General features: G+C 53.3%; 2 protein-coding genes across 2 annotated transcripts; both read left to right on the top strand.

Moving 5' to 3' along the window:
- The first annotated feature begins 5,940 nt into the window (after positions 1–5,940).
- LOC146756310 (uncharacterized) lies at positions 5,941–10,331 on the top strand. The gene is made up of 9 exons (XM_085524698.1): positions 5,941–6,073; positions 6,256–6,317; positions 6,600–6,750; positions 6,956–7,212; positions 7,399–7,484; positions 8,044–8,135; positions 8,645–8,747; positions 9,070–9,166; positions 9,266–10,331. The coding sequence occupies exons 1-9, from the start codon at positions 5,947–5,949 to the stop codon at positions 9,593–9,595; spliced, it is 1,305 nt and encodes a 434-aa protein (XP_085380824.1). The 5' UTR covers positions 5,941–5,946; the 3' UTR covers positions 9,596–10,331.
- Positions 10,332–18,572: 8,241 nt separating this feature from the next.
- LOC146756309 (uncharacterized) lies at positions 18,573–22,986 on the top strand. Its single transcript, XM_085524446.1, has 8 exons — positions 18,573–18,715; positions 18,898–18,959; positions 19,243–19,393; positions 19,599–19,855; positions 20,022–20,107; positions 20,667–20,758; positions 21,262–21,370; positions 21,698–22,986. Exons 1-8 carry the CDS (start codon positions 18,589–18,591, stop codon positions 22,221–22,223), a joined length of 1,410 nt encoding a protein of 469 aa, XP_085380572.1. The 5' UTR covers positions 18,573–18,588; the 3' UTR covers positions 22,224–22,986.
- Positions 22,987–24,663: the final 1,677 nt, after the last annotated feature.

The following is a 24,663-nucleotide window of genomic DNA, read 5'->3' as shown; positions in this document are numbered from 1 at the left end:
GGGAGGCAGCGCTGGAAGAGCCACCGCGTGATGGACTCTGACATTCTGGTGTGATTTTCCAGGCCTCAATAAAATGGAGACCCTCAAATACGCTGAGGTGGCTGAGGCCGCATCTGTGAGCTGGCAGACTGGGAAGGCCTGCATATTTGGCACCACAACGCTCGTCTCCCAGTGCCTGAGGAAGGGGGAGGACATCGCCTTTGTCCTGAAGGACATCGGAGTGCTCCTCATCGAGAGAGCGAGGGTCCAAATGAAGTTCTACTATGACTTCCTTGAGAAGATCTGCGGGAAAGAGAAACTCGAGAAGGTTGTTTTCAAGGTGAGGTTTTGGTTTCTCCACATGGCTCTCCAGGACCTGGCCTGCTGCTCGGGCAATGCAAGTGCTGCGGTGCTGCCAGCTCTGCCGGCCTTGGGCTCCTCTTGCAGCCTCCAGTGCCTCAGCCGTGACCACGACGTCCCACATCCTCCCTGTTCCTCCCCTGCAGGCGCCCTGGCTGCTGGACATGGTGGTGACCCCGGTGACAGCGGTTGCGTCCCTGACACTCTCTGGCCGAGTCGTCGTCTTTCCCAGGTGAGTGCATTTGTGGCTGCAGCCCCTGCTGGACGCAGCTGCTCAGCTCTCCTGCAGCAGCATTTGCTCCTTGTGACCACGAGTGTCCTGCCATGGGAACACAGGCAGAAATAGCTCAGAGGAGCGAGGCAGAAAATGGGCAGCTCTCGTGTTCCAGCTTGTCCTCAGATAGATCTGATGGGAGAGATGAAGGGATTTAGGGGACATTTTCATCCCATCGTGGCCTGGGTAGCTCCATTTTAGGTTGTGGATGCCCCATCCTTGGAGGCGTTCAAGGCCAGGTTGGATGGGGCTCTGGGCAACCTGATCTAGTGAATGTGGATGTTTGGTGCCCTGCGAGCAGGGGGTTGAAACATGATCCTTGAGGTCCCTTCCAACCCGGGTCATTCTGTGATTGATTCTGTGATTTCCCAGGACAGCCCTTGGTACTGGGGCTGTGGACACTGGGGAGGTGCGGCTTTTAGGCAAGGTGACCGTCTGCCTGTGAGCAGGTGATGACAGTGAGCAGAAAGGGCAGCTGGAGCCCTGGGTCACACTCGTGTCTCCTCCTTTTGTCCAGGTTTCGTCGGGAGTTTGCACCCAAACCACCACCCGGGCAACGCTGCAGACCCCCACGAGTCCCATTGCTACCTCTTGTCCAGGCCAAGAAAGGTAAAGCAGCCGCCAGCTCCTCTCCATCCCACATACAACCAACGTGCGATGGGAAAATGCCCAGCCCACCATCACCCAAAAGCTCTGACTGCCATAACCATTGACTCCAGCCCTGCACTGCCTCTCCTCCTGAGCACAAGTTGCCCTGATGAAATCCAGGATCTGGGTGTGATGTTCCCACAGAGCCCCCAGCCCTGGGTATGGCAAGAGAAGGGGGGCTCCTGGGCCTTGTCCTGCCCCCAGGAAATGAGCCCCCAAAAGAGGCTGTCACCTCACAGGCACCACCCAGCTCCTCCTTCCCAAAGCTGATGCCACTCATGCACTCCCAACATAGAGCTGCATCCCGGAGAGGAGGAGCTGGGCACAAGGCACAGAGGGCCCACAGTCTGTGGAGATGGCAGAGCGGCCATCTTGGGTGGTTTGGGTCAGGCCTGAGCAGCCCTGCCTGTCACCAGGCAGCAGGTTCAGGATCAGTCTCCTCTGACCAGATCTCTCCTTCCCAGCTGCAGAGGAACCTCCAGCATTGCCACCCCTCCCCAGCTGGATCACTGTCACCTTTCTGGTGGAAGAACCGCCCAAAGAGGCAGAAAGCGATGAGGAGGAGGAGGACAGGTGAGACTGCAGGCTCAGGGTTGGGGTCTGCACGGGGTGTTTCCTTGGCCTTTAAAGAGCCCATTCCCCAGCCCCACACAGTCACTGTTCGGGGCCACACAGCGGTGCTGAGTGCAGCACAAGGAGGGGTGGGATGGGGCTGCTGAGAGCCCCCATTTCACATGGCTGGCCCCTTTTCAGCCCTCAGGAGTGCAACCCAAGAGCTGTGCATGGGGAAGGCTGCATTGCAGCCAAGGGTCCTGGCTCGGGGTTGCAGGATACGGCCCCAAAACCATCACCCACTCAGGCTGACCCCTCCCCTTGTGTCTTTGCAGTGAGGAGACAGAGGAACTGCAGGCGCCTTCTGACAAGAAGAAGCGTAAGAAAAAGAAGAAGAAGGCAAAACGCTCCAAAAAAAGCAAAGAGGCCGAGGTCAAAAGCTCTTCCGAAAGCTTAGAGACCGAGGCAAAAAGCTCTCCAGAAACCAAAGAGGATGAAGTGCAATCTGCTACCGAAAGCAAAGAGGCAGAGATGGGACCAGCACCAGCAGAGGCAGAGCAACCTCCAATTGCCATAGAAGAAGAAGACCCGGACTTTGTGAGGGTCCCCACTGTAGTAGAAGAGCTGAAAAAGCCCCAGGCCAAGCTCAGAAAGGCCAAGCGCAGTGGAGCCCCAGCCGTGCCACAGACACCACTGGCAGCCCTATGGTCCTCGAGCTCCGAGACCAGCCTGCCCAAGGAGCGCACCTACAGCTCCTTTGGTCTGCTGCCACTGAGGCACAAGGGGAGCGGATCTCTGCAGAGTCAGCCACCAAAGAGCAAAGCGGGGCTCCCCAGGTGGGGGATGTCCTGTCCACGCTGACCAGGGCATGGGGTGCCCAAAAGAAGCACAGCTCCACCTGAGGCTGCCAAACAGCTGTGCCATTCCTATCTCTGCCATTCCTATCTCTGCCATTCCTAGCTGTGCCATTCCTGGGTGCCCATCTGAACCCTTCTTTGGTTCTGGCTCAAAGTTGGCTTTTGGAGGCACTTCTTGCCATAAGACTCTGACTTACCCAGGACATGAGAGGTGGCTGTGGCAATCACCGTCACTTGGAGGACAGTTTGACACTGGAAAGCATTTCTGTGGAGCTGTTTGCCTTTGGAAGACAGTGCTCAGAAGTGTTTCCTGCTGGAAGATCTGTGACCAAAACCTCACTCCAGCTTGGTATGGGAGAACTGGGGAACGATACCATCGTATCCTGTGAGAAACTGGATACATGTGGGCACCTCCCTTACTGCTGAGATCCCCAAACCAGAAGCTGCCACTCCAAGGACAGCGAACTCCACCTCTGTTGGACTTATTGATAAGTTGGGACAACTGCTGTTTTCATCAGCCAAACAACAACACCTGATGGCACATCACTTCAGAAGATCAACATCTGGACCTACATAAACTTAACCCCAACCCTAACCCTAACCCCAACAACAACCCTAACCCTAACCCATGGTAGTGACCATCTGACCATCTCTCTTTCGTTTCCTGTATACTGTTTGCTTTTATTTCCTACCTTTTCTATTGCCCGTCTTCCTTTCCACATCTCCCTAAACAATTTGATTGGCAATAAACTGGACGGGCAAACAAAACATTCAACTCCTTGAGTCTTAATCTCTCCGTCGGGTACACGTATATTAAAAGAACCTCCCTCTCGCTCTGATAATGGGAGTGAGACAGTGTCACCTCCCTGAAGAGAAGCAGAGGTAGAGGGACAATAGGGACTCTTCCTTCCGAGACCCCTGGGCTCTGACAGACGGGGTGCCTGCATTCCTTGGAGCCTTGGCATCAAACAGAGACAAAAAGGAACAGGCAGAGGAGTGCCTAATGAAGATGCAAGATGCTTCAGCTGTGGTTGCCATGGCTGGATACAACCAACAACCCAAGGCTAAGCATGCTCTCCTGTCTCCGTCCCAGTTCTGGAAATAGGCAGAAGAGCTCAGTGTTCTCTTGCCTTCATTTACTGCCGTGAGCCATTCGGAAATGCACGTTGTTTCAGGCAGGCACAAGCCCAAGGGCCTAAACCACAGCCTGATGTTGGAAACGTCCAGAGAATTTATCAGGACGGTTCCTGTGATAAAGCAGATTTTACTGGCAATTGCAGCGGCGGGCGTCCTGCAAGCAGGAGAGCAGCACAGAAAACAGCGTTACATCTCTTATGCCCCGTTACCCAACGCCGATCTCTTTCTCCCCTGGTTTCTCACTGGCTGACTACTTTAGGTTCACAATCTCCCTGAGGCTCAGCTACACATAGGGATACTGGGTAAACACAAAGCTTTGGGTGCTGGGCCCCATGGCAGATGGAAGTGGGCTGGCTGGTGTGAAACCGGACCAAAACCCTCAAGGAAGGGAGCTTGATGTGCTGAAACCCAGATGGTTGGGGGCCTGTTAGACCCCATGGCAAATGGAAGTGGGCTGGCTGGTGCAGAGCACAGAAGGAAGGGGGCTTGCTGTGCCGCAGCCAAGGAGGAAGGGGCTTGAGGAGCCCAACGGCAGAAGGAATTAGACAATTCCTCCCCTAAATAGCACATTTATCTCCAAAAGAAGGCAGTTTGTCTTTTAAATATCAATTTTTAGCCCCAAAATCTATTTCCTCCCTTAAATATCACTACCTATGGCTAAACACGGGGTAAACATGAACATGGGGTACACATGGGTAAACATGAAGCTTTACTTGCTCAGGAGTTATTCCAGCACCTGCAGACTCAATTCTTGCTCACAGTTTCTGGATGTCTGCTGCCCCCACCCCAGTGAGTATCCCCTGGTTGCGCTATGCCCAACCAACAGCAGCCGGGCTCCCAGCAGTGTGCTGATGGCCTGGACTCCTCCATGTCAAATCAATGCAATTCACCACTCAAAAGACATGTTTGTGTTTTTGTCTTCCAATCTGTATTGTGACTGCAAACTAGTACCACATCCAAACTGCTTTTCAGGGTATTGCCTTTTCTTTGCAACGTCTCTTGTTCTTTGGACATTCAGCTGGCCATCACTACGAGGCCATGGGTGTTGCCTGAAAAGCATCACGCCAAACCCAGCAGAGCTGGGCTGAGTCAAGGCAGTGAAACCCACCCCATGGTCTTCAGCGAGCTCCAAGGCCAGCCTGCCCTCGGTGTCCAAAGGGAGTAAGTGAGCACTGCAGCCACTGAGCTCCCAGTCAGCAGATGACAGACGTGTAGGAGCGAGAAGCTCAGGCCAGCACAGGAAGAGCCTCAGATGCCGGTGGGCTCAGCATCTCACTGAAGGGAGGTTGTAGTGAGCTGGGGGTCGGCCTCTTCTCTCATGTAGACAGTGATAGAACTAGAGGGAATGGTTCAAAGCTGTGGCAGGGCAGATTCAGGCTGGACATTAGGAAGTATTACTTCTTGGAAAGGGTGGTCAGGCACTGAAATGCACTGAACAGGGAGGTGGTGGAGTCACCAACCATGGGAGTGTTCAAGAAACATTTGGATGTTGTGTTGAGGGATATGATTTAACTGGGAAGTATTGGTGATGGTTGGACTGGATGATCTTCTAGGTCTTTTCCAACCTTGATCATTCTGTGATTCTGTGATTCCCCATGGGTCCTTTGTGGTGCATATGGGAAACTAATGGGGTCCTATGTGGTCTTTATGGGGTCTTTATGGGGTCATTATGGGGTCTTATGCGGTCCTTATGGGGTTCTTATGGGGTCCTATGTGGTCTTTATGTGTCCTATGTGTTGTTGTGTTTAGGGATATGATTTAACTGGGAAGTATTGGTGATGGTTGGACTGGATGATCTTCTAGGTCTTTTCCAACCTTGATAATTCTGTGATTCTGTGATTCTGTGATTCAGAATGGTGATTCAGAACGAGCCTTCCCATGGGGCCCACTGCCTCCTCCTCTGGTGTGGTGCTGCTGGCACACAAGGGCTTCAGGAATGGGGAGTGCCAACCAGCACGGGGCAGAGCTGGGCTGGTGCCGTGTCATAATGGGCAGCTGCCAGCACTGGCCACGCTGTCACCGCGTCGCCGTGGCCATGTCTATGACACGGCCACCCGGGAGGGTTCTGCAGGCAGTGCCCAGTGCTGGGTCCTGCATCCTGAAGGAGCATCTGACAGAGAGCAGACGCATCTGGAAGGGATGAGTTCCCACGTGGCTGTTGCCAACGCGGAGCGCCCTGCTGTGGTGATGCGGGCCAAGATGAGATTCTGGCAGGATGGCCCTGCTCCACAGCGTGACTGCAAAACGCCAGAGGTCACCGCCAAAGGTACGTGTGTCTGCAGCCACCACTGGAGCAGAGCTGCCTCCAAGTGCTGGCGCTGAGCGGGCCAGACACAGCATGAGGACGGTGCCGACACTTTCCATCTGCCATCTCCCTCCCGGGCTGAGAGAAGCGCCCTTGGGAAGCGGCAGATGCAGAGTGTGACCTGCTTTTCCTCTGCCCTCCAGAGCGAGTTGCTGTCTGGGATGCGGTGGCCACGCACATACAAGAGCAGCTCCTGCTACGCAAGGTGGGTCAACGCCTTCTTCCTGCTGGCCTGTTTGGAGGGCTGCGGAGTCCTTTGCATTTGGCCACAGAAGGCAGTGACTTCCCCTCCGCAGAAAGCAGGGAACTTGGCCCCAAATCCCTGTAAAGTACCAGTGGGCCTCGTGCATACGGGCTATGACTTGTGCTGTGTGCTGTAGTGTGCTGGGGCTGAACCCACTCCAAAAGCACAGTCCCAGCACAGGGCAGCATTCAGCTCTTCCTCCAGCCTTAACCCTTTGGCCCTTCCCTTCTCTTCCATGCACAGGGGGTTCGAGTTCCCACCTTCGGTTCCTTCAGCATTGTCTCTGAACGGATCAGAGTTGGGAAAGGAAACATGACCATGCAGTGGCCTTTGTTTCACCTGGCTAAGAACCTTGCGAGCATCCATGACCAGATGAACGAGGAATACCCGCCAGGTAGGAGGGGGCTTCAACCCTTTCTGGCTGCCCAGACAGGACAAACGGGGCTACAGCCTCCATTCTGAAATCAAACCTCCCCCTCCACGGAGCCCGTCCGAACATGAGCTTGTCCTGGCTGGCGACTGCAATGAGTAGCAGTTGGGTGGCAGTGCTGGAAGAGCCACCGCGTGATGGACTCTGACATTCTGGTGTGATTTTCCAGGCCTCAATAAAATGGAGACCCTCAAATACGCTGAGGTGGCCGAGGCCGCATCTGTGAGCTGGCAGACTGGGAAGGCCTGCATATTTGGCACCACAACGCTCGTCTCCCAGTGCCTGAGGAAGGGGGAGGACATCGCCTTTTTCCTGAAGGACATCGGAGTGCTCCTCATCGAGAGAGCAAGAGTCCAAATGAAGTTCTACTATGACTTCCTTGAGAAGATCTGCGGGAAGGAGAAACTCGAGAAGGTTGTTTTCAAGGTGAGGTTTTGGTTTCTCCATGGTCCTTGCGCTGCCTGCACATGGCTCTCCAGGACCTGGCCTGCTGCTCGGGCAATGCAAGTGCTGCGGTGCTGCCAGCTCTGCCGGCCTTGGGCTCCTCCAGCAGCCTCCAGTGCCTCAGCCATGACCAGAACGTCCCACATCCTCCCTGTTCCTCCCCTGCAGGCACCCTGGCTGCTGGACATGGTGGTGTCCCCGGTGACAGCGGTTGCCTCCCTGACACTCTCTGGCCAAGTCGTCGTCTTTCCCAGGTGAGTGCATTTGTGGCTGCAGCCCCTGCTTGACGCAGCTGCTCAGCTCTCCTGCAGCAGCATTTGCTCCTTGTGACCACGAGTGTCCTGCCATGGGAACACAGGCAGAAATAGCTCAGAGGAGTGAGGCAGAAAATGGGCAGCTCTCGTGTTCCAGCTTGTCCTCAGATAGATCTGATGGGAGAGATGAAGGGATTTAGGGGATGTTTTCATCCCATCGTGGCCTGGGTGGCTCCATTTTAGGTTGTGGATGCCCCGTCCTTGGAGGCGTTCAAGGCCAGGTTGGACGGGGCACTGGGCAACCTGATGTAGTGAATGTGGATGTTTGGTGCCCTGCGAGCAGGGGGTTGAAACATGATACTTGAGGTCCCTTCCAACCCGGGTCATTCTGTGATTGATTCTGTGATTTCCCAGGACAGCCCTTGGTACTGAGGCTGTGGACACTGGGGAGGTGCGGCTTTTAGGCAAGGTGACCGTCTGCCTGTGAGCAGGTGATGACAGTGAGCAGAAAGGGCAGCTGGAGCCCTGGGTCACACTCGTGTCTCCTCCTTTTGTCCAGGTTTCGTCGGGAGTTTGCACCCAAACCACCACCCGGGCAACGCTGCAGACCCCCACGAGTCCCATTGCTACCTCTTGTCCAGGCCAAGAAAGGTAAAGCAGCCGCCAGCTCCTCTCCATCCCACATACAACCAACGTGCGATGGGAAAATGCCCAGCCCACCATCACCCAAAAGCTCTGACTGCCATAACCATTGACTCCAGCCCTGCACTGCCTCTCCTCCTGAGCACATATTGCCCTGATGAAATCCAGGATCTGGGTGTGATGTTCCCACAGAGCCCCCAGCCCTGGGTATGGCAAGAGAAGGGGGGCTCCTGGGCCTTGTCCTGCCCCCAGGAAATGAGCCCCCAAAAGAGGCTGTCACCTCACAGGCACCACCCAGCTCCTCCTTCCCAAAGCTGATGCCACTCATGCACTCCCAACATAGAGCTGCATCCCGGAAAGGAGGAGCTGGGCACAAGGCACAGAGGGCCCACAGTCTGTGGAGATGGCAGAGCGGCCATCTTGGGTGGTTTGGGTCAGGCCTGAGCAGCCCTGCCTGTCACCAGGCAGCAGGTTCAGGATCAGTCTCCTCTGACCAGATCTCTCCTTCCCAGCTGCAGAGGAACCTCCAGCATTGCCACCCCTCCCCAGCTGGATCACTGTCACCTTTCTGGTGGAAGAACCGCCCAAAGAGGCAGAAAGCGATGAGGAGGAGGAGGACAGGTGAGACTGCAGGCTCAGGTTTGGGGTCTGCACGGGGTGTTTCCTTGGCCTTTAAAGAGCTCATTCCCCAGCCCCACACAGTCACTGTTCGGGGCCACACAGCGGTGCTGAGTGCAGCACAAGGAGGGGTGGGATGGGGCTGCTGCGAGCCTCCATTTCACGTGGCTGGCCCCTCTTTGGCCCTCAGGAGAGCTCCAGTGCAACCCAAGAGCTGTGCGTGGGGAAGGCTGCATTGCAGCCAAGGGTCCTGGCTCGGGGTTGCAGGATACGGCCCCAAAACCATCACCCACTCAGGCTGACCCCTCCCCTTGTGTCTTTGCAGTGAGGAGACAGAGGAACTGCAGGCGCCTTCTGACAAGAAGAAGCGTAAGAAAAAGAAGAAGAAGGCAAAACGCTCCAAAAAAAGCAAAGAGGCCGAGGTCAAAAGCTCTTCCGAAAGCTTAGAGACCGAGGAAAAAAGCTCTCCAGAAACCAAAGAGGATGAAGTGCAATCTGCTACCGAAAGCAAAGAGGCAGAGATGGGACCAGCACCAGCAGAGGCAGAGCAACCTCCAATTGCCATAGAAGAAGAAGACCCGGACTTTGTGAGGGTCCCCACTGTAGTAGAACAGCCAAAAAAGCCCCAGGCCAAGCTCAGAAAGGCCAAGCGCAGTGGAGCCCCAGCCCTGCCACAGACACCACTGGCAGCCCTATGGTCCTCGAGCTCCGAGACCAGCCTGCCCAAGGAGCGCACCTACAGCTCCTTTGGTCTGCTGCCACTGAGGCACAAGGGGAGCGGATCTCTGCAGAGTCAGCCACCAAAGAGCAAAGCGGGGCTCCCCAGGTGGGGGATGTCCTGTCCACGCTGACCAGGGCATGGGGTGCCCAAAAGAAGCACAGCTCCACCTGAGGCTGCCAAACAGCTGTGCCATTCCTATCTCTGCCATTCCTATCTCTGCCATTCCTAGCTGTGCCATTACTGGGTGCCCATCTGAACCCTTCTTTGGTTCTGGCTCCAAGTTGGCTTTTGGAGGCACTTCTTGCCATAAGACTCTGACGTATCCAGGACATGAGAGGTGGCTGTGGCAATCACCGTCACTTGGAGGACAGTTTGACACTGGAAAGCATTTCTGTGGAGCTGTTTGCCTTTGGAAGACAGTGCTCAGCAGTGTTTCCTGCTGGAAGATCTGTGACCAAAACCTCACTCCAGCTCGGTATGGGAGAACTGGGGAACGATACCATCGTATCCTGTGAGAAACAGGATACATGTGGGCACCTCCCTTACTGCTGAGATCCCCAAACCAGAAGCTGCCACTCCAAGGACAGCGAACTCCACCTCTGTTGGACGTATTGATAAGTTGGGACAACTGCTGTTTTCATCAGCCAAATAACAACACCCGATGGCACATCACTTCAGAAGATCAACATCTGGACCTACATAAACTTAACCCCAACGCTAACCCTAGCCCCAACAACAACCCTAACCCTAACCCATGGTAGTGACCATCTGACCATCTCTCTTTCATTTCCTATATACTGTTTGCTTTTATTTCCTACCTTTTCTATTGCCCGTCTTCCCTTCCACATCTCCCTAAACAACTTAATTGGCAATAAACTGGACGGGCAAACAAAACATTTTTCTCCTTGTGTCTTTATCTCTCTGTCGGGTACATGTATATTAAAAGAACAGCGCTCTAGGAGGGTCCTGGTTCGGGGCTGCAACAAGGAAAGACAGGATGTTGTGCTGAGGGACATGGTTTAGTGGGACCTATTGGTAATAGGTGAACAGTTGGACTGGATGATCTTGTAGGTGTTTCCCAACCTTGGCGATTCTGTGGGTCTCTATGGGTCTCTGTGGGGCTCTAAGGGGTTCATATGGGGCTCTATGGGGCTTTATGGGGTTTATATGCGGCTCTAGGGGGCTCTAGGGGGTTTCTTGTTTATGGGATGTTGTGCTGAGGGACATGGTTCAGTGGGAGCTATTGGTGATAGGTGAACTGGATGATCTTGTAGGTCTTCTCAGACACCACAGAGGGTGGTGGTCAATGGCTCTATGTCCAGTGGAGGTCGGTAATGAGCAGTGTCCCCCAAGGGTCTGTCTTGGGACCGGTGCTCTTTAACAACTTTATTAATGACATCGATGAGGGAATGGAGTGCACCCTCAGCAAGTTTGCTGATGACACCAAGCTGAGTGGTGCAGTCGATATGGTGGAAGGAAGGGATGCCATTCAGAGGGACCTTGACAGGCTGGAAAGCTGGGCTCGGGTGAACCTAATGAGGTTCAACACCGCAAAGTGCAAGGTTTTGCATTTGGGCCGGAAGAACCCCAGGCACCTGTACAGGCTGGGAGGAGTGGTCCTTGAGAGCAGCTCGGCAGAGAAGGACCTGGGGGTCCTGATGGACGAGAGACTCAACATGAGTCAGCAGTGCGCTCTGGCAGCCCGGAAAGCAAATGGGATCCTGGGCTCCATCAGGAGAGGGGTGGTCAGCAGGGATAGGGAGGTGATTGTCCCTCTCTACTCGGCTCTTGTGAGGCCCCATCTGGAGTACTGTGTCCAGGTGTGGAGCCCTCAGTACAAAAAAGACATGGAGATTTTGGAAAGGGTCCAGAGGAGGGCCACAAAGATGATCAGGGGGCTGGAGCACCTCCCCTATGAGGACAGGCTGAGGGAGTTGGGTTTGTTCAGCCTGGAGAAGAGAAGGTTGCGGGGTGACCTCACTGCAGCCTTTCAATACCTGAAGTGAACTTACTCCCAGGAGGGGAGTAAACTCTTGGAAAGGGCTGATAATAGCAGGACTAGGGTGCAGCGACTCGGCACGGACTCAGATGTGAACGATCCAAATCGTTTATTACAAGTTCTCACATCCCTTATATACCTTCACAAGTTGTTATTTTCTAACTTTCCCATCCGCCCTTACAACTTTCCCAAACATCTTACATGTCAACAAAGCATTCTACAAAACACTTTTCAACTGTCCATGCAGGCACATAACCAATCAGAGCTGTGAGACTCTTCTTCTCCTTGCAGAGGTGTCCTTGGTTCCCATGCTGTTTATCTTGCTCCACAGCTGCTGCTCTGAACAGCTTTTCTTGTATTCCCACAATTCCCCCTTTTTTGTTTATTGACAAGCTACTACCATACTATAAAATAATAACACTAATTATATTAATAACATAATCATTATAACTCAATCAAGGCCTCGATTGACAATACTCTAAAAGTGAAAAAAGAGACAAGTCAAATACAACATAACAACATTACTGTTAAACCCACTAAAAAGAACAAACATGTTTGTACTGCAACCTAAGTTTCTGCAACCTGAAAATAAATCCATGAGGGTCCCATTGTGTTAATCTGTAACTGATCAGGAAAAGTCTTCAATTTTTATATACTCTGATATATTGATTATTAATGACCACTAAAATTTGTGCAGTAAATGCTTTTAAGATGTTCATAACCATGCTCTACCAACTGAGTTATCCGGGCTAATAATTGATTAATGATCGCACAATTTAATGGAATATCATGTCAAAAAGAACCAATTTTAGAGGACAAATGTACTAGAGTATCACTAGGGGCATTAATACTTATTGACCCTTGAGAAACAGCAAGCCATGTTGGTGGTGGATGCGACAGGTAGTGCCAGCAGGGCGTCCCCTGCTTCAAGGTGCACATTTCCTCTCTCACCCATCACAGATTCTCTCCTGCATTCAGGGTCTGAAGGATTTCTTCCAGTTGTACACCACATCCGCATGGCCAGTGCGTGATATAGAGCCCAAGTGGAACACCTGCTTGGAAAACAGAATAAACCATCAAATTTAGTTCTATTAGCGTGCACTTTTGTCTAAAATGATGCATGGTTATATTTTCAGATCCCAATTAATTGGATGTAAAAGAGGTATCCGTTCTATGATACAGGGTCATCTCTTTGCCTGGGATTCCTTTCCAGGTTTTGTCTTTGCAAATTAAGAAAAGCTAATTAATAGGCTAATAACATCATAACCAAACAGTACTAAAACATTAAAAGAGCTATTCCTGTAGACTCTAGCATTGATTAGATCAAATCCTGTTTAATACACATCTGATCTATTACTAAAATAGAAGAAGCACACAACATCCTAGCTAATGCCTTAAACTCTAAATCTTGAGACTGCATTCACCTGTATGTGCTGTGGAAAATACGTAAGAAGAATGAGTATCTATTGTTACAGGTGCATATTTTAGACGGCCAAATTCAGGAACGTGAGTGACATCTGTCTGACACAGTTGAAGAGGTGCTGTGCCACATGGATTTGTCCGAGTCGGAGGCAAAGAGCTATCATTCAAATTATGTAGCTGATATTCAGTCATAAACACGGTGTATTGCATAGGAGAGAGGATCATTCTTAACACAGTTTTCCAATCGTGAGGGGTCATAGCGTAACTGTCACTGTTTGCAACCAAAAGATTGTATGTAAAGGCTGACTGAACTCCGAATGTTCTCACTGACTCCCTTAGCTCCTTCACTGCCTCATAAGGCAGAGATTCCAAACGGGGGACCTGATTAGGAAAGGTCTGCAACGTGTCAGCATCACCCCTTAATATTGTTTCTTTTTTGCATTGCTCTAAGACATCACAGTACGCTGTAGGGAAATTTGTCATTCCTGCTTCCTTCAAAGTATCATCAGGAGGAAATGCGTCCGATTCTCTTTCTGGATCTTCTGGACCGGGGTCACAACGATCCCCTGGTTTCGATCCGTCCGTGTCTTTAACCACGTTACACGCCGCCTGCACAGACGCAGCAGCGCATGACGTGGGGGGGGAGGAGGGCAGAAGCGGCGCGACGAGCGTCGTAGGCGGAGCGAAGGGCGAGGGCGCCGTAGAGGGCGGCAACGCGGCGAGCGTCGGGGGAGGAGCGAACGGCGGGAGCGCGAGGGGGGCGGTTGTGGCTTTTCGTCTCCCCGAATCGGGGAGGGGTCGGAGCCGCCGGTCGGATCCGGGCACGGGCCGCTTCCCGCAGCGAGAGGCAGCGGCGGGGTTGGGACGGAGGGCGGCAGGGAATGGTCGGAATAAATTCTTTCCCGTCGTGATTGCTTAATCCCTTCCATTATCCGGCTCCAAACGGGCAACAGCTTAGCAGCCGTTCTGTCTTTAGCGAGAGAAGCCTCGTAGAGTTTTGAGCCGATTTTGTCCCAAAGTTCTCCATCGAGAGAAATCTCAGTTTTTGGAAATTCAGGGACATTTTTGCTTATCCATTTAAGAAGAGTAGCTAATGCTGAAGTAGACACAGTCTGTACCTGATACGGTAACACTGACCGCAATACTTCGAGATTTCCTTTCTGCTCCTTCGTTAGTGAGCTCCCCATAGTTCCCGACTGCTCACCTTCTGTCCTGCAGAACGGGGCGGGTGCGCGCGAAACAGTCTCTCCGAAGTTCAGTCGGGCGACGCTGCCGGACCGGGCTCGCTCAGCCGCGGGTTGATTTGCTCCACGTTGTGGGCGCCATTTGCAGCGACTCGGCACGGACTCAGATGTGAACGATCCAAATCGTTTATTACAAGTTCTCACATCCCTTATATACCTTCACAAGTTGTTATTTTCTAACTTTCCCATCCGCCCTTACAACTTTCCCAAACATCTTACATGTCAACAAAGCATTCTACAAAACACTTTTCAACTGTCCATGCAGGCACATAACCAATCAGAGCTGTGAGACTCTTCTTCTCCTTGCAGAGGTGTCCTTGGTTCCCATGCTGTTTATCTTGCTCCACAGCTGCTGCTCTGAACAGCTTTTCTTGTATTCCCACAATTCCCCAGCCCCACACAGTCACTGTTCGGGGCCACACAGCGGTGCTGAGTGCAGCACAAGGAGGGGTGGGATGGGGCTGCTGAGAGCCTCCATTTCACGTGGCTGGCCCCTCTTCAGCCCTCAGGAGAGCTCCAGTGCAACCCAAGAGCTGTGCATGGGGAAGGCTGCATTGCAGCCAAGGGTCCTGGCTCGGGGTTGCAGGATACGGCCCCATAACCATCACCCACTCAGGCTGACCCCTCCCCTTGTGTCTTTGCAGTGAGGAGACAGAGGAACTGCAGGCGCCTTCTGACAAGAAGCAGCGTAAGAAAAAGAAGAAGAAGGCAAAACGCTCCAAAAAAAGCAAAGAGGCCGAGGTCAAAAGCTCTTCCGAAAGCTTAGAGACCGAGGAAAAAAGCTCTACAGAAACCAAAGAGGATGAAGTGCAATCTGCTACCGAAAGCAAAGAGGCAGAGATGGGACCAGCACCAGCAGAGGCAGAGCAACCTCCAGTTGCCATAGAAGAAGAAGACCCGGACTTTGTGAGGGTCCCCACTGTAGTAGAAGAGCCGAAAAAGCCCCAGGCCAAGCTCAGAAAGGCCAAGCGCAGTGGAGCCCCAGCCCTGCCACAGACACCACTGGCAGCCCTATGGTCCTCGAGCTCCGAGACCAGCCTGCCCAAGGAGCGCACCTACAGCTCCTTTGGTCTGCTGCCACTGAGGCACAAGGGGAGCGGATCTCTGCAGAGTCAGCCACCAAAGAGCAAAGCGGGGCTCCCCAGGTGGGGGATGTCCTGTCCACGCTGACCAGGGCATGGGGTGCCCAAAAGAAGCACAGCTCCACCTGAGGCTGCCAAACAGCTGTGCCATTCCTATCTCTGCCATTCCTATCTCTGCCATTCCTATCTCTGCCATTCCTAGCTGTGCCATTCCTGGGTGCCCATCTGAACCCTTCTTTGGTTCTGGCTCCAAGTTGGCTTTTGGAGGCACTTCTTGCCATAAGACTCTGACTTTCCCAGGACGTGAGAGGTGGCTGTGGCAATCACCGTCACTTGGAGGACAGTTTGACACTGGAAAGCATTTCTGTGGAGCTGTTTGCCTTTGGAAGACAGTGCTCAGAAGTGTTTCCTGCTGGAAGATCTGGGACCAAAACCTCACTCCAGCTTGGTATGGGAGAACTGGGGAACGATACCATCGTATCCTGTGAGAAACAGGATACATGTGGGCACCTCCCTTACTGCTGAGATCCCCAAACCAGAAGCTGCCACTCCAAGGACAGCGAACTCCAACTCTGTTGGACTTATTGATAAGTTGGGACAACTGCTGTTTTCATCAGCCAAACAACAACACCTGATGGCACATCACTTCAGAAGATCAACATCTGGACCTACATAAACTTAACCCCAACCCTAACCCTAACCCCATCCCCAACCCTAACCCTAACCCATGGTAGTGACCATCTGGCCATCTCTCTTTCGTTTCCTATATACTGTTTGCTTTTATTTCCTACCTTTTCTATTGCCCGTCTTCCTTTCCACATCTCCCTAAACAACTTAATTGGCAATAAACTGGACGGGCAAACAAAACATTCAACTCCTTGAGTCTTAATCTCTCCGTCGGGTACACGTATATTAAAAGAACCTCCCTCTCGCTCTGATAATGGGAGTGAGACAGTGTCACCTCCCTGAAGAGAAGCAGAGGTAGAGGGACAATGGGGACTCTTCCTTCCGAGACCCCTTGGCTCTGACAGACGGGGTGCCTGCATTCCTTGGAGCCTTGGCATCAAACAGAGACAAAAAGAAACAGGCAGAGGAGTGCCTAATGAAGATGGAAGATGCTTCAGCTGTGGTTGCCATGGCTGGATACAACCAACAACCCAAGGCTAAGCATGCTTTCCTGTCTCCATCCCAGTTCTGGAAATAGCCAGAAGAGCTCAGTGTTCTCTTGCCTTCATTTACTGCCGTGAGCCATTCGGAAATGCACGTTGTTTCAGGCAGGCACAAGCCCAAGGGCCTAAACCACAGCCTGATGTTGGAAACGTCCAGAGAATTTATCAGGACGGTTCCTGAGATAAAGCAGATTTTACTGGCAATTGCAGCGGCGGGCGTCCTGCAAGCAGGAGAGCAGCACAGAAAACAGCGTTACATCCCTTATGCCCAGTTACCCAACGCCGATCCCTTTCTCCCCTGGTTTCTCACTGGCTGACTACTTTAGGTTCACAATCTCCCTGAGGCTCAGCTACACATAGGGATACTGGGTAAACACAAAGCTTTGGGTGCTGGGCCCCATGGCAGATGGAAGAGGGGCTGGCTGGTGTGAAACCGGACCAAAACCCAGAGGGAAGGGAGCTTGATGTGCTGAAACCCAGATGGTTGAAGGCCTGTTAGACCCCATGGCAAATGGAAGTGGGCTGGCTGGTGCAGAGCACAGAAGGAAGGGGGCTTGCTGGGCTGCAGCCAAGGAGGAAGGGGCTTGAGGAGCCCAGCGGCAGAAGGAATTAGACAATTGCTCCCCTAAATAGCACATTTATCTCCAAAAGAAGGCAGTTTGTCCCTTAAATATCAATTTTTAGCCCCAAAATCTATTTCCTGCCTTAAATATCACTACCTATGGCTAAACACGGGGTAAACATGAACATGGGGTACACATGGGTAAACATGAAGCTTTGCTTGCTAAGGAGTTATTCCAGCCCCTGCAGACTCTATTCTTGCTCACAGTTTCTGGATGTCTGCTGCCCCCACCCCAGTGAGTATCCCCTGGTTGCCCTGTGCCCAGCCAACAGCAGCCTGTCTCTCAGCAGTGTGCTGATGGCCTGGACTCCTCCATGTCAAATCAATGCAATTCACCACTCAAAAGACATGTTTGTGTTTTTGTCTTCCAATCTGTATTGTGACTGCAAACTAGTGCCACATCCAAACTGCTTTTCAGGGTATTGCCTTTTCTTTGCAACGTCTCTTGCTCTTTGGACATTCAGCTGGCCATCACTACGAGGCCATGGGTGTTGCCTGAAAAGCATCACACCAAACCCAGCAGAGCTGGGCTGAGTCAAGGCAGTGAAACCCACCCCATGGTCTTCAGCGAGCTCCAAGGCCAGCCTGCCCTCGGTGTCCAAAGGGAGTAAGTGAGCGCTGCAGCCACCGAGCTCCCGGTCAGCAGATGACAGACATGTAGGAGCGAGAAGCTCAGGCCAGCACAGGAAGAGCCTCAGATGCCGGTGGGCTCAGCATCTCACTGAAGGGAGGTTGTAGTGAGCTGGGGGTCGGCCTCTTCTCTCATGCAGACAGTGATAGAACTAGAGGGAATGGTTCAAAGCTGTGGCAGGGCAGATTCAGGCTGGACATTAGGAAGTATTACTTCTTGGAAAGGGTGGTCAGGCACTGAAATGCACTGAACAGGGAGGTGGTGGAGTCACCAACCATGGGAGTGTTCAAGAAACATTTGGATGTTGTGTTGAGGGATATGATTGAACTGGGAAGTATTGGTGATGGTTGGACTGGATGATCTTCTAGGTCTTTTCCAACCTTGATCATTCTGTGATTCTGTGATTCCCCATGGGTCCTTTGTGGTGCATATGGGAAACTAATGGGGTCCTATGCGGTCTTTATGGGGTCTTTATGGGGTCATTATGGGGTCCTATGCGGTCCTTATGGGGTTCTTATGGGGTCCTATGTGGTCTTTATGTGTCCTATGTGTTGTTGTGTTTAGGGATATGATTTAACTGGGAAGTATTGGTGATGGTTGGACTGGATGATCTTCTAGGTCTTTTCCAACCTTGATAATTCTGTGATTCTGTGATTCTGTGATTCAGAATGGTGTTTCAGAACGAGCCTGCCCACGGGGCCCACTGCCTCCTCCTCTGGTGTGGTGCTGCTGGCACACAAGGGCTCCAGGAATGGGGAGTGCCAACCAGCACGGGGCAGAGCTGGGCTGGTGCCGTGTCATAATGGGCAGCTGCCAGCACTGGCCACGCTGTCACCGCATCGCCGTGGCCACGTTTATGATATGGCCACCCGGGAGGGTTCTGCATGCAGTGCCCAGTGCTGGGTCCTGCATCCTGAAGGAGCATCTGACAGAGAGCAGACGCATCTGGAAGGGATGAGTTCCCACGTGGCTGTTGCCAACGCGGAGCACCCTGCTGCGGTGAAGCGGGCCAAGATGAGATTCTGGCAGGATGGCCCTGCTCCACAGCGTGACTACAAAACGCCAGAGGTCACCGCCAAAGGTACGTGGGTCTGCAGCCACCACTGGAGCAGAGCTGCCTCCAAGTGCTGGCGCTGAGCGGGCCTGACACAGCATGGGGACGGTGCCGACACTTTCCATCTGCCACCTCCGTCCTGGGCTGAGAGAAGCGCCCTTGGGAAGCGGCAGATGCAGAGTGTGACCTGCTTTTCCTCTGCCCTCCAGAGCGAGTTGCTGTCTGGGATGCGGTGGCCGTGCACATACAAGAGCAGCTCCTGCTACGCAAGGTGGGTCAACGCCTTCTTCCTGCTGGCCTGTTTGGAGGGCTGCAGAGTCCTTTGCGTTTGGCCACAGAAGGCAGTGACTTCCCCTCCGCAGAAAGCAGGGAACTTGGCCCCAAAGTCCCTGTAAAGCACCAGTGGGCCTTGTGCATACGGGCTATGACTTGTGCTTTGTGCTGTAGTGTGCTGGGGCTGAACCCAGTCCAAAAGCACAGTCCCCACACAGGGCAGCCTTCAGCTCTTCCTCCAGCCTTAACCCTTTGGCCCTTCCCTTCTCTTCCATGCACAGGGAGTCCGAGTTCCCACCTTCGGTTCCTTCAGCATTGTCTCTGAACGGATCAGAGTTGGGAAAGGAAACATGACCATGCAGTGGCCTGTGTTTCACCTGGCCAAGAACCTTGCGAGCATCCATGACCAGATGAACGAGGAATACCCGCCAGGTAGGAGGGGGCTTCAACCCTTTCTGGCTGCCCAGACAGGACAAACGGGGCTACAGCCTCCATTCTGAAATCAAACCTCCCCCTTCACGGAGCCCGTCCAAACATGGTCTTGTCCTGGCTGGTGACTGCAATGAGTAGCACTTGGGAGGCAGCGCTGGAAGAGCCACCGCGTGATGGACTCTGACATTCTGGTGTGATTTTCCAGGCCTCAATAAAATGGAGACCCTCAAATACGCTGAGGTGGCTGAGGCCGCATCTGTGAGCTGGCAGACTGGGAAGGCCTGCATATTTGGCACCACAACGCTCGTCTCCCAGTGCCTGAGGAAGGGGGAGGACATCGCCTTTGTCCTGAAGGACATCGGAGTGCTCCTGATCGAGAGAGCGAGGGTCCAAATGAAGTTCTACTATGACTTCCTTGAGAAGATCTGCGGGAAAGAGAAACTCGAGAAGGTTGTTTTCAAGGTGAGGTTTTGGTTTCTCCACATGGCTCTCCAGGACCTGGCCTGCTGCTCGGGCAATGCAAGTGCTGCGGTGCTGCCAGCTCTGCCGGCCTTGGGCTCCTCTTGCAGCCTCCAGTGCCTCAGCCGTGACCACGACGTCCCACATCCTCCCTGTTCCTCCCCTGCAGGCGCCCTGGCTGCTGGACATGGTGGTGACCCCGGTGACAGCGGTTGCGTCCCTGACACTCTCTGGCCGAGTCGTCGTCTTTCCCAGGTGAGTGCATTTGTGGCTGCAGCCCCTGCTGGACGCAGCTGCTCAGCTCTCCTGCAGCAGCATTTGCTCCTTGTGACCACGAGTGTCCTGCCATGGGAACACAGGCAGAAATAGCTCAGAGGAGCGAGGCAGAAAATGGGCAGCTCTCGTGTTCCAGCTTGTCCTCAGATAGATCTGATGGGAGAGATGAAGGGATTTAGGGGACATTTTCATCCCATCGTGGCCTGGGTAGCTCCATTTTAGGTTGTGGATGCCCCATCCTTGGAGGCGTTCAAGGCCAGGTTGGATGGGGCTCTGGGCAACCTGATCTAGTGAATGTGGATGTTTGGTGCCCTGCGAGCAGGGGGTTGAAACATGATCCTTGAGGTCCCTTCCAACCCGGGTCATTCTGTGATTGATTCTGTGATTTCCCAGGACAGCCCTTGGTACTGGGGCTGTGGACACTGGGGAGGTGCGGCTTTTAGGCAAGGTGACCGTCTGCCTGTGAGCAGGTGATGACAGTGAGCAGAAAGGGCAGCTGGAGCCCTGGGTCACACTCGTGTCTCCTCCTTTTGTCCAGGTTTCGTCGGGAGTTTGCACCCAAACCACCACCCGGGCAACGCTGCAGACCCCCACGAGTCCCATTGCTACCTCTTGTCCAGGCCAAGAAAGGTAAAGCAGCCGCCAGCTCCTCTCCATCCCACATACAACCAACGTGCGATGGGAAAATGCCCAGCCCACCATCACCCAAAAGCTCTGACTGCCATAACCATTGACTCCAGCCCTGCACTGCCTCTCCTCCTGAGCACAAGTTGCCCTGATGAAATCCAGGATCTGGGTGTGATGTTCCCACAGAGCCCCCAGCCCTGGGTATGGCAAGAGAAGGGGGGCTCCTGGGCCTTGTCCTGCCCCCAGGAAATGAGCCCCCAAAAGAGGCTGTCACCTCACAGGCACCACCCAGCTCCTCCTTCCCAAAGCTGATGCCACTCATGCACTCCCAACATAGAGCTGCATCCCGGAGAGGAGGAGCTGGGCACAAGGCACAGAGGGCCCACAGTCTGTGGAGATGGCAGAGCGGCCATCTTGGGTGGTTTGGGTCAGGCCTGAGCAGCCCTGCCTGTCACCAGGCAGCAGGTTCAGGATCAGTCTCCTCTGACCAGATCTCTCCTTCCCAGCTGCAGAGGAACCTCCAGCATTGCCACCCCTCCCCAGCTGGATCACTGTCACCTTTCTGGTGGAAGAACCGCCCAAAGAGGCAGAAAGCGATGAGGAGGAGGAGGACAGGTGAGACTGCAGGCTCAGGGTTGGGGTCTGCACGGGGTGTTTCCTTGGCCTTTAAAGAGCCCATTCCCCAGCCCCACACAGTCACTGTTCGGGGCCACACAGCGGTGCTGAGTGCAGCACAAGGAGGGGTGGGATGGGGCTGCTGAGAGCCCCCATTTCACATGGCTGGCCCCTTTTCAGCCCTCAGGAGAGCTCCCTCAGGAGTGCAACCCAAGAGCTGTGCGTGGGAAGGCTGCATTGCAGCCAAGGGTCCTGGCTCGGGGTTGCAGGATACGGCCCCAAAACCATCACCCACTCAGGCTGACCCCTCCCCTTGTGTCTTTGCAGTGAGGAGACAGAGGAACTGCAGGCGCCTTCTGACAAGAAGAAGCGTAAGAAAAAGAAGAAGAAGGCAAAACGCTCCAAAAAAAGCAAAGAGGCCGAGGTCAAAAGCTCTTCCGAAAGCTTAGAGACCGAGGCAAAAAGCTCTCCAGAAACCAAAGAGGATGAAGTGCAATCTGCTACCGAAAGCAAAGAGGCAGAGATGGGACCAGCACCAGCAGAGGCAGAGCAACCTCCAATTGCCATAGAAGAAGAAGACCCGGACTTTGTGAGGGTCACCACTGTAGTAGAAGAGCCAAAAAAGCCCCAGGCCAAGCTCAGAAAGGCCAAGCGCAGTGGAGCCCCAGCCGTGCCACAGACACCACTGGCAGCCCTATGGTCCTCGAGCTCCGAGACCAGCCTGCCCAAGGAGCGCACCTACAGCTCCTTTGGTCTGCTGCCACTGAGGCACAAGGGGAGCGGATCTCTGCAGAGTCAGCCACCAAAGAGCAAAGCGGGGCTCCCCAGGTGGGGGATGTCCTGTCCACGCTGACCAGGGCATGGGGTGCCCAAAAGAAGCACAGCTCCACCTGAGGCTGCCAAACAGCTGTGCCATTCCTATCTCTGCCATTCCTATCTCTGCCATTCCTAGCTGTGCCATTCCTGGGTGCCCATCTGAACCCTTCTTTGGTTCTGGCTCCAAGTTGGCTTTTGGAGGCACTTCTTCCCATAAGACTCTGACTTACCCAGGACATGAGAGGTGGCTGTGGCAATCACCGTCACTTGGAGGACAGTTTGACACTGGAAAGCATTTCTGTGGAGCTGTTTGCCTTTGGAAGACAGTGCTCAGAAGTGTTTCCTGCTGGAAGATCTGTAACCAAAACCTCACTCCAGCTTGGTATGGGAGAACTGGGGAACGATACCATCGTATCCTGTGAGAAACAGGATACAGGTGGGCACCTCCCTTACTGCTGAGATCCCCAAACCAGAAGCTGCCACTCCAAGGACAGCGAACTCCACCTCTGTTGGACTTATTGATAAGTTGGGACAACTGCTGTTTTCATCAGCCAAACAACAACACCTGATGGCACATCACTTCAGAAGATCAACATCTGGACCTACATAAACTTAACCCCAACCCTAACCCTAACCCCAACAACAACCCTAACCCTAACCCATGGTAGTGACCATCTGACCATCTCTCTTTCGTTTCCTGTATACTGTTTGCTTTTATTTCCTACCTTTTCTATTGCCCGTCTTCCTTTCCACATCTCCCTAAACAATTTGATTGGCAATAAACTGGACGGGCAAACAAAACATTCAACTCCTTGAGTCTTAATCTCTCCGTCGGGTACACGTATATTAAAAGAACCTCCCTCTCGCTCTGATAATGGGAGTGAGACAGTGTCACCTCCCTGAAGAGAAGCAGAGGTAGAGGGACAATAGGGACTCTTCCTTCCGAGACCCCTGGGCTCTGACAGACGGGGTGCCTGCATTCCTTGGAGCCTTGGCATCAAACAGAGACAAAAAGGAACAGGCAGAGGAGTGCCTAATGAAGATGCAAGATGCTTCAGCTGTGGTTGCCATGGCTGGATACAACCAACAACCCAAGGCTAAGCATGCTCTCCTGTCTCCGTCCCAGTTCTGGAAATAGGCAGAAGAGCTCAGTGTTCTCTTGCCTTCATTTACTGCCGTGAGCCATTCGGAAATGCACGTTGTTTCAGGCAGGCACAAGCCCAAGGGCCTAAACCACAGCCTGATGTTGGAAACGTCCAGAGAATTTATCAGGACGGTTCCTGTGATAAAGCAGATTTTACTGGCAATTGCAGCGGCGGGCGTCCTGCAAGCAGGAGAGCAGCACAGAAAACAGCGTTACATCTCTTATGCCCCGTTACCCAACGCCGATCTCTTTCTCCCCTGGTTTCTCACTGGCTGACTACTTTAGGTTCACAATCTCCCTGAGGCTCAGCTACACATAGGGATACTGGGTAAACACAAAGCTTTGGGTGCTGGGCCCCATGGCAGATGGAAGTGGGCTGGCTGGTGTGAAACCGGACCAAAACCCTCAAGGAAGGGAGCTTGATGTGCTGAAACCCAGATGGTTGGGGGCCTGTTAGACCCCATGGCAAATGGAAGTGGGCTGGCTGGTGCAGAGCACAGAAGGAAGGGGGCTTGCTGTGCCGCAGCCAAGGAGGAAGGGGCTTGAGGAGCCCAACGGCAGAAGGAATTAGACAATTCCTCCCCTAAATAGCACATTTATCTCCAAAAGAAGGCAGTTTGTCTTTTAAATATCAATTTTTAGCCCCAAAATCTATTTCCTCCCTTAAATATCACTACCTATGGCTAAACACGGGGTAAACATGAACATGGGGTACACATGGGTAAACATGAAGCTTTGCTTGCTCAGGAGTTATTCCAGCACCTGCAGACTCAATTCTTGCTCACAGTTTCTGGATGTCTGCTGCCCCCACCCCAGTGAGTATCCCCTGGTTGCGCTATGCCCAACCAACAGCAGCCGGGCTCCCAGCAATGTGCTGATGGCCTGGACTCCTCCATGTCAAATCAATTCAATTCACCACTCAAAAGACATGTTTGTGTTTTTGTCTTCCAATCTGTATTGTGACTGCAAACTAGTGCCACATCCAAACTGCTTTTCAGGGTATTGCCTTTTCTTTGCAACGTCTCTTGCTCTTTGGACATTCAGCTGGCCATCACTACGAGGCCATGGGTGTTGCCTGAAAAGCATCACGCCAAACCCAGCAGAGCTGGGCTGAGTCAAGGCAGTGAAACCCACCCCATGGTCTTCAGCGAGCTCCAAGGCCAGCCTGCCCTCGGTGTCCAAAGGGAGTAAGTGAGCGCTGCAGCCACCGAGCTCCCGGTCAGCAGATGACAGACGTGTAGGAGCGAGAAGCTCAGGCCAGCACAGGAAGAGCCTCAGATGCCGGTGGGCTCAGCATCTCACTGAAGGGAGGTTGTAGTGAGCTGGGGGTCGG

Source organism: Coturnix japonica, chromosome 27 (genome assembly GCF_054131305.1).
Source record: "Coturnix japonica strain WE chromosome 27, WE-NBRP24, whole genome shotgun sequence".
Lineage (NCBI taxonomy): Eukaryota > Metazoa > Chordata > Aves > Galliformes > Phasianidae > Coturnix > Coturnix japonica.
The sequence above is the reverse complement of the archived record's forward strand: the minus strand, read 5'-3'. Positions and strand labels throughout refer to the sequence as shown.

What these genes read in the sequence shown, in the direction of transcription:
- LOC146756310 (XM_085524698.1), top strand. Translation starts at nt 5,947, where the DNA reads ATGAGTTCCCACGTGGCTGTTGCCAACGCGGAGCGCCCTGCTGTGGTG. An exon ending in TCTTGTCCAGGCCAAGAAAG is followed by an intron (nt 8,136 to 8,644) that starts GTAAAGCAGCCG and finishes TCCCAGCTGCAG; the next exon opens with AGGAACCTCCAGCATTGCCA. An exon ending in AAAAAAGCAAAGAGGCCGAG is followed by an intron (nt 9,167 to 9,265) that starts GTCAAAAGCTCT and finishes AAAGAGGCAGAG; the next exon opens with ATGGGACCAGCACCAGCAGA.
- LOC146756309 (XM_085524446.1), top strand. Translation starts at nt 18,589, where the DNA reads ATGAGTTCCCACGTGGCTGTTGCCAACGCGGAGCACCCTGCTGCGGTG. An exon ending in GCCAGAGGTCACCGCCAAAG is followed by an intron (nt 18,716 to 18,897) that starts GTACGTGGGTCT and finishes TCTGCCCTCCAG; the next exon opens with AGCGAGTTGCTGTCTGGGAT. An exon ending in AGCAGCTCCTGCTACGCAAG is followed by an intron (nt 18,960 to 19,242) that starts GTGGGTCAACGC and finishes TTCCATGCACAG; the next exon opens with GGAGTCCGAGTTCCCACCTT.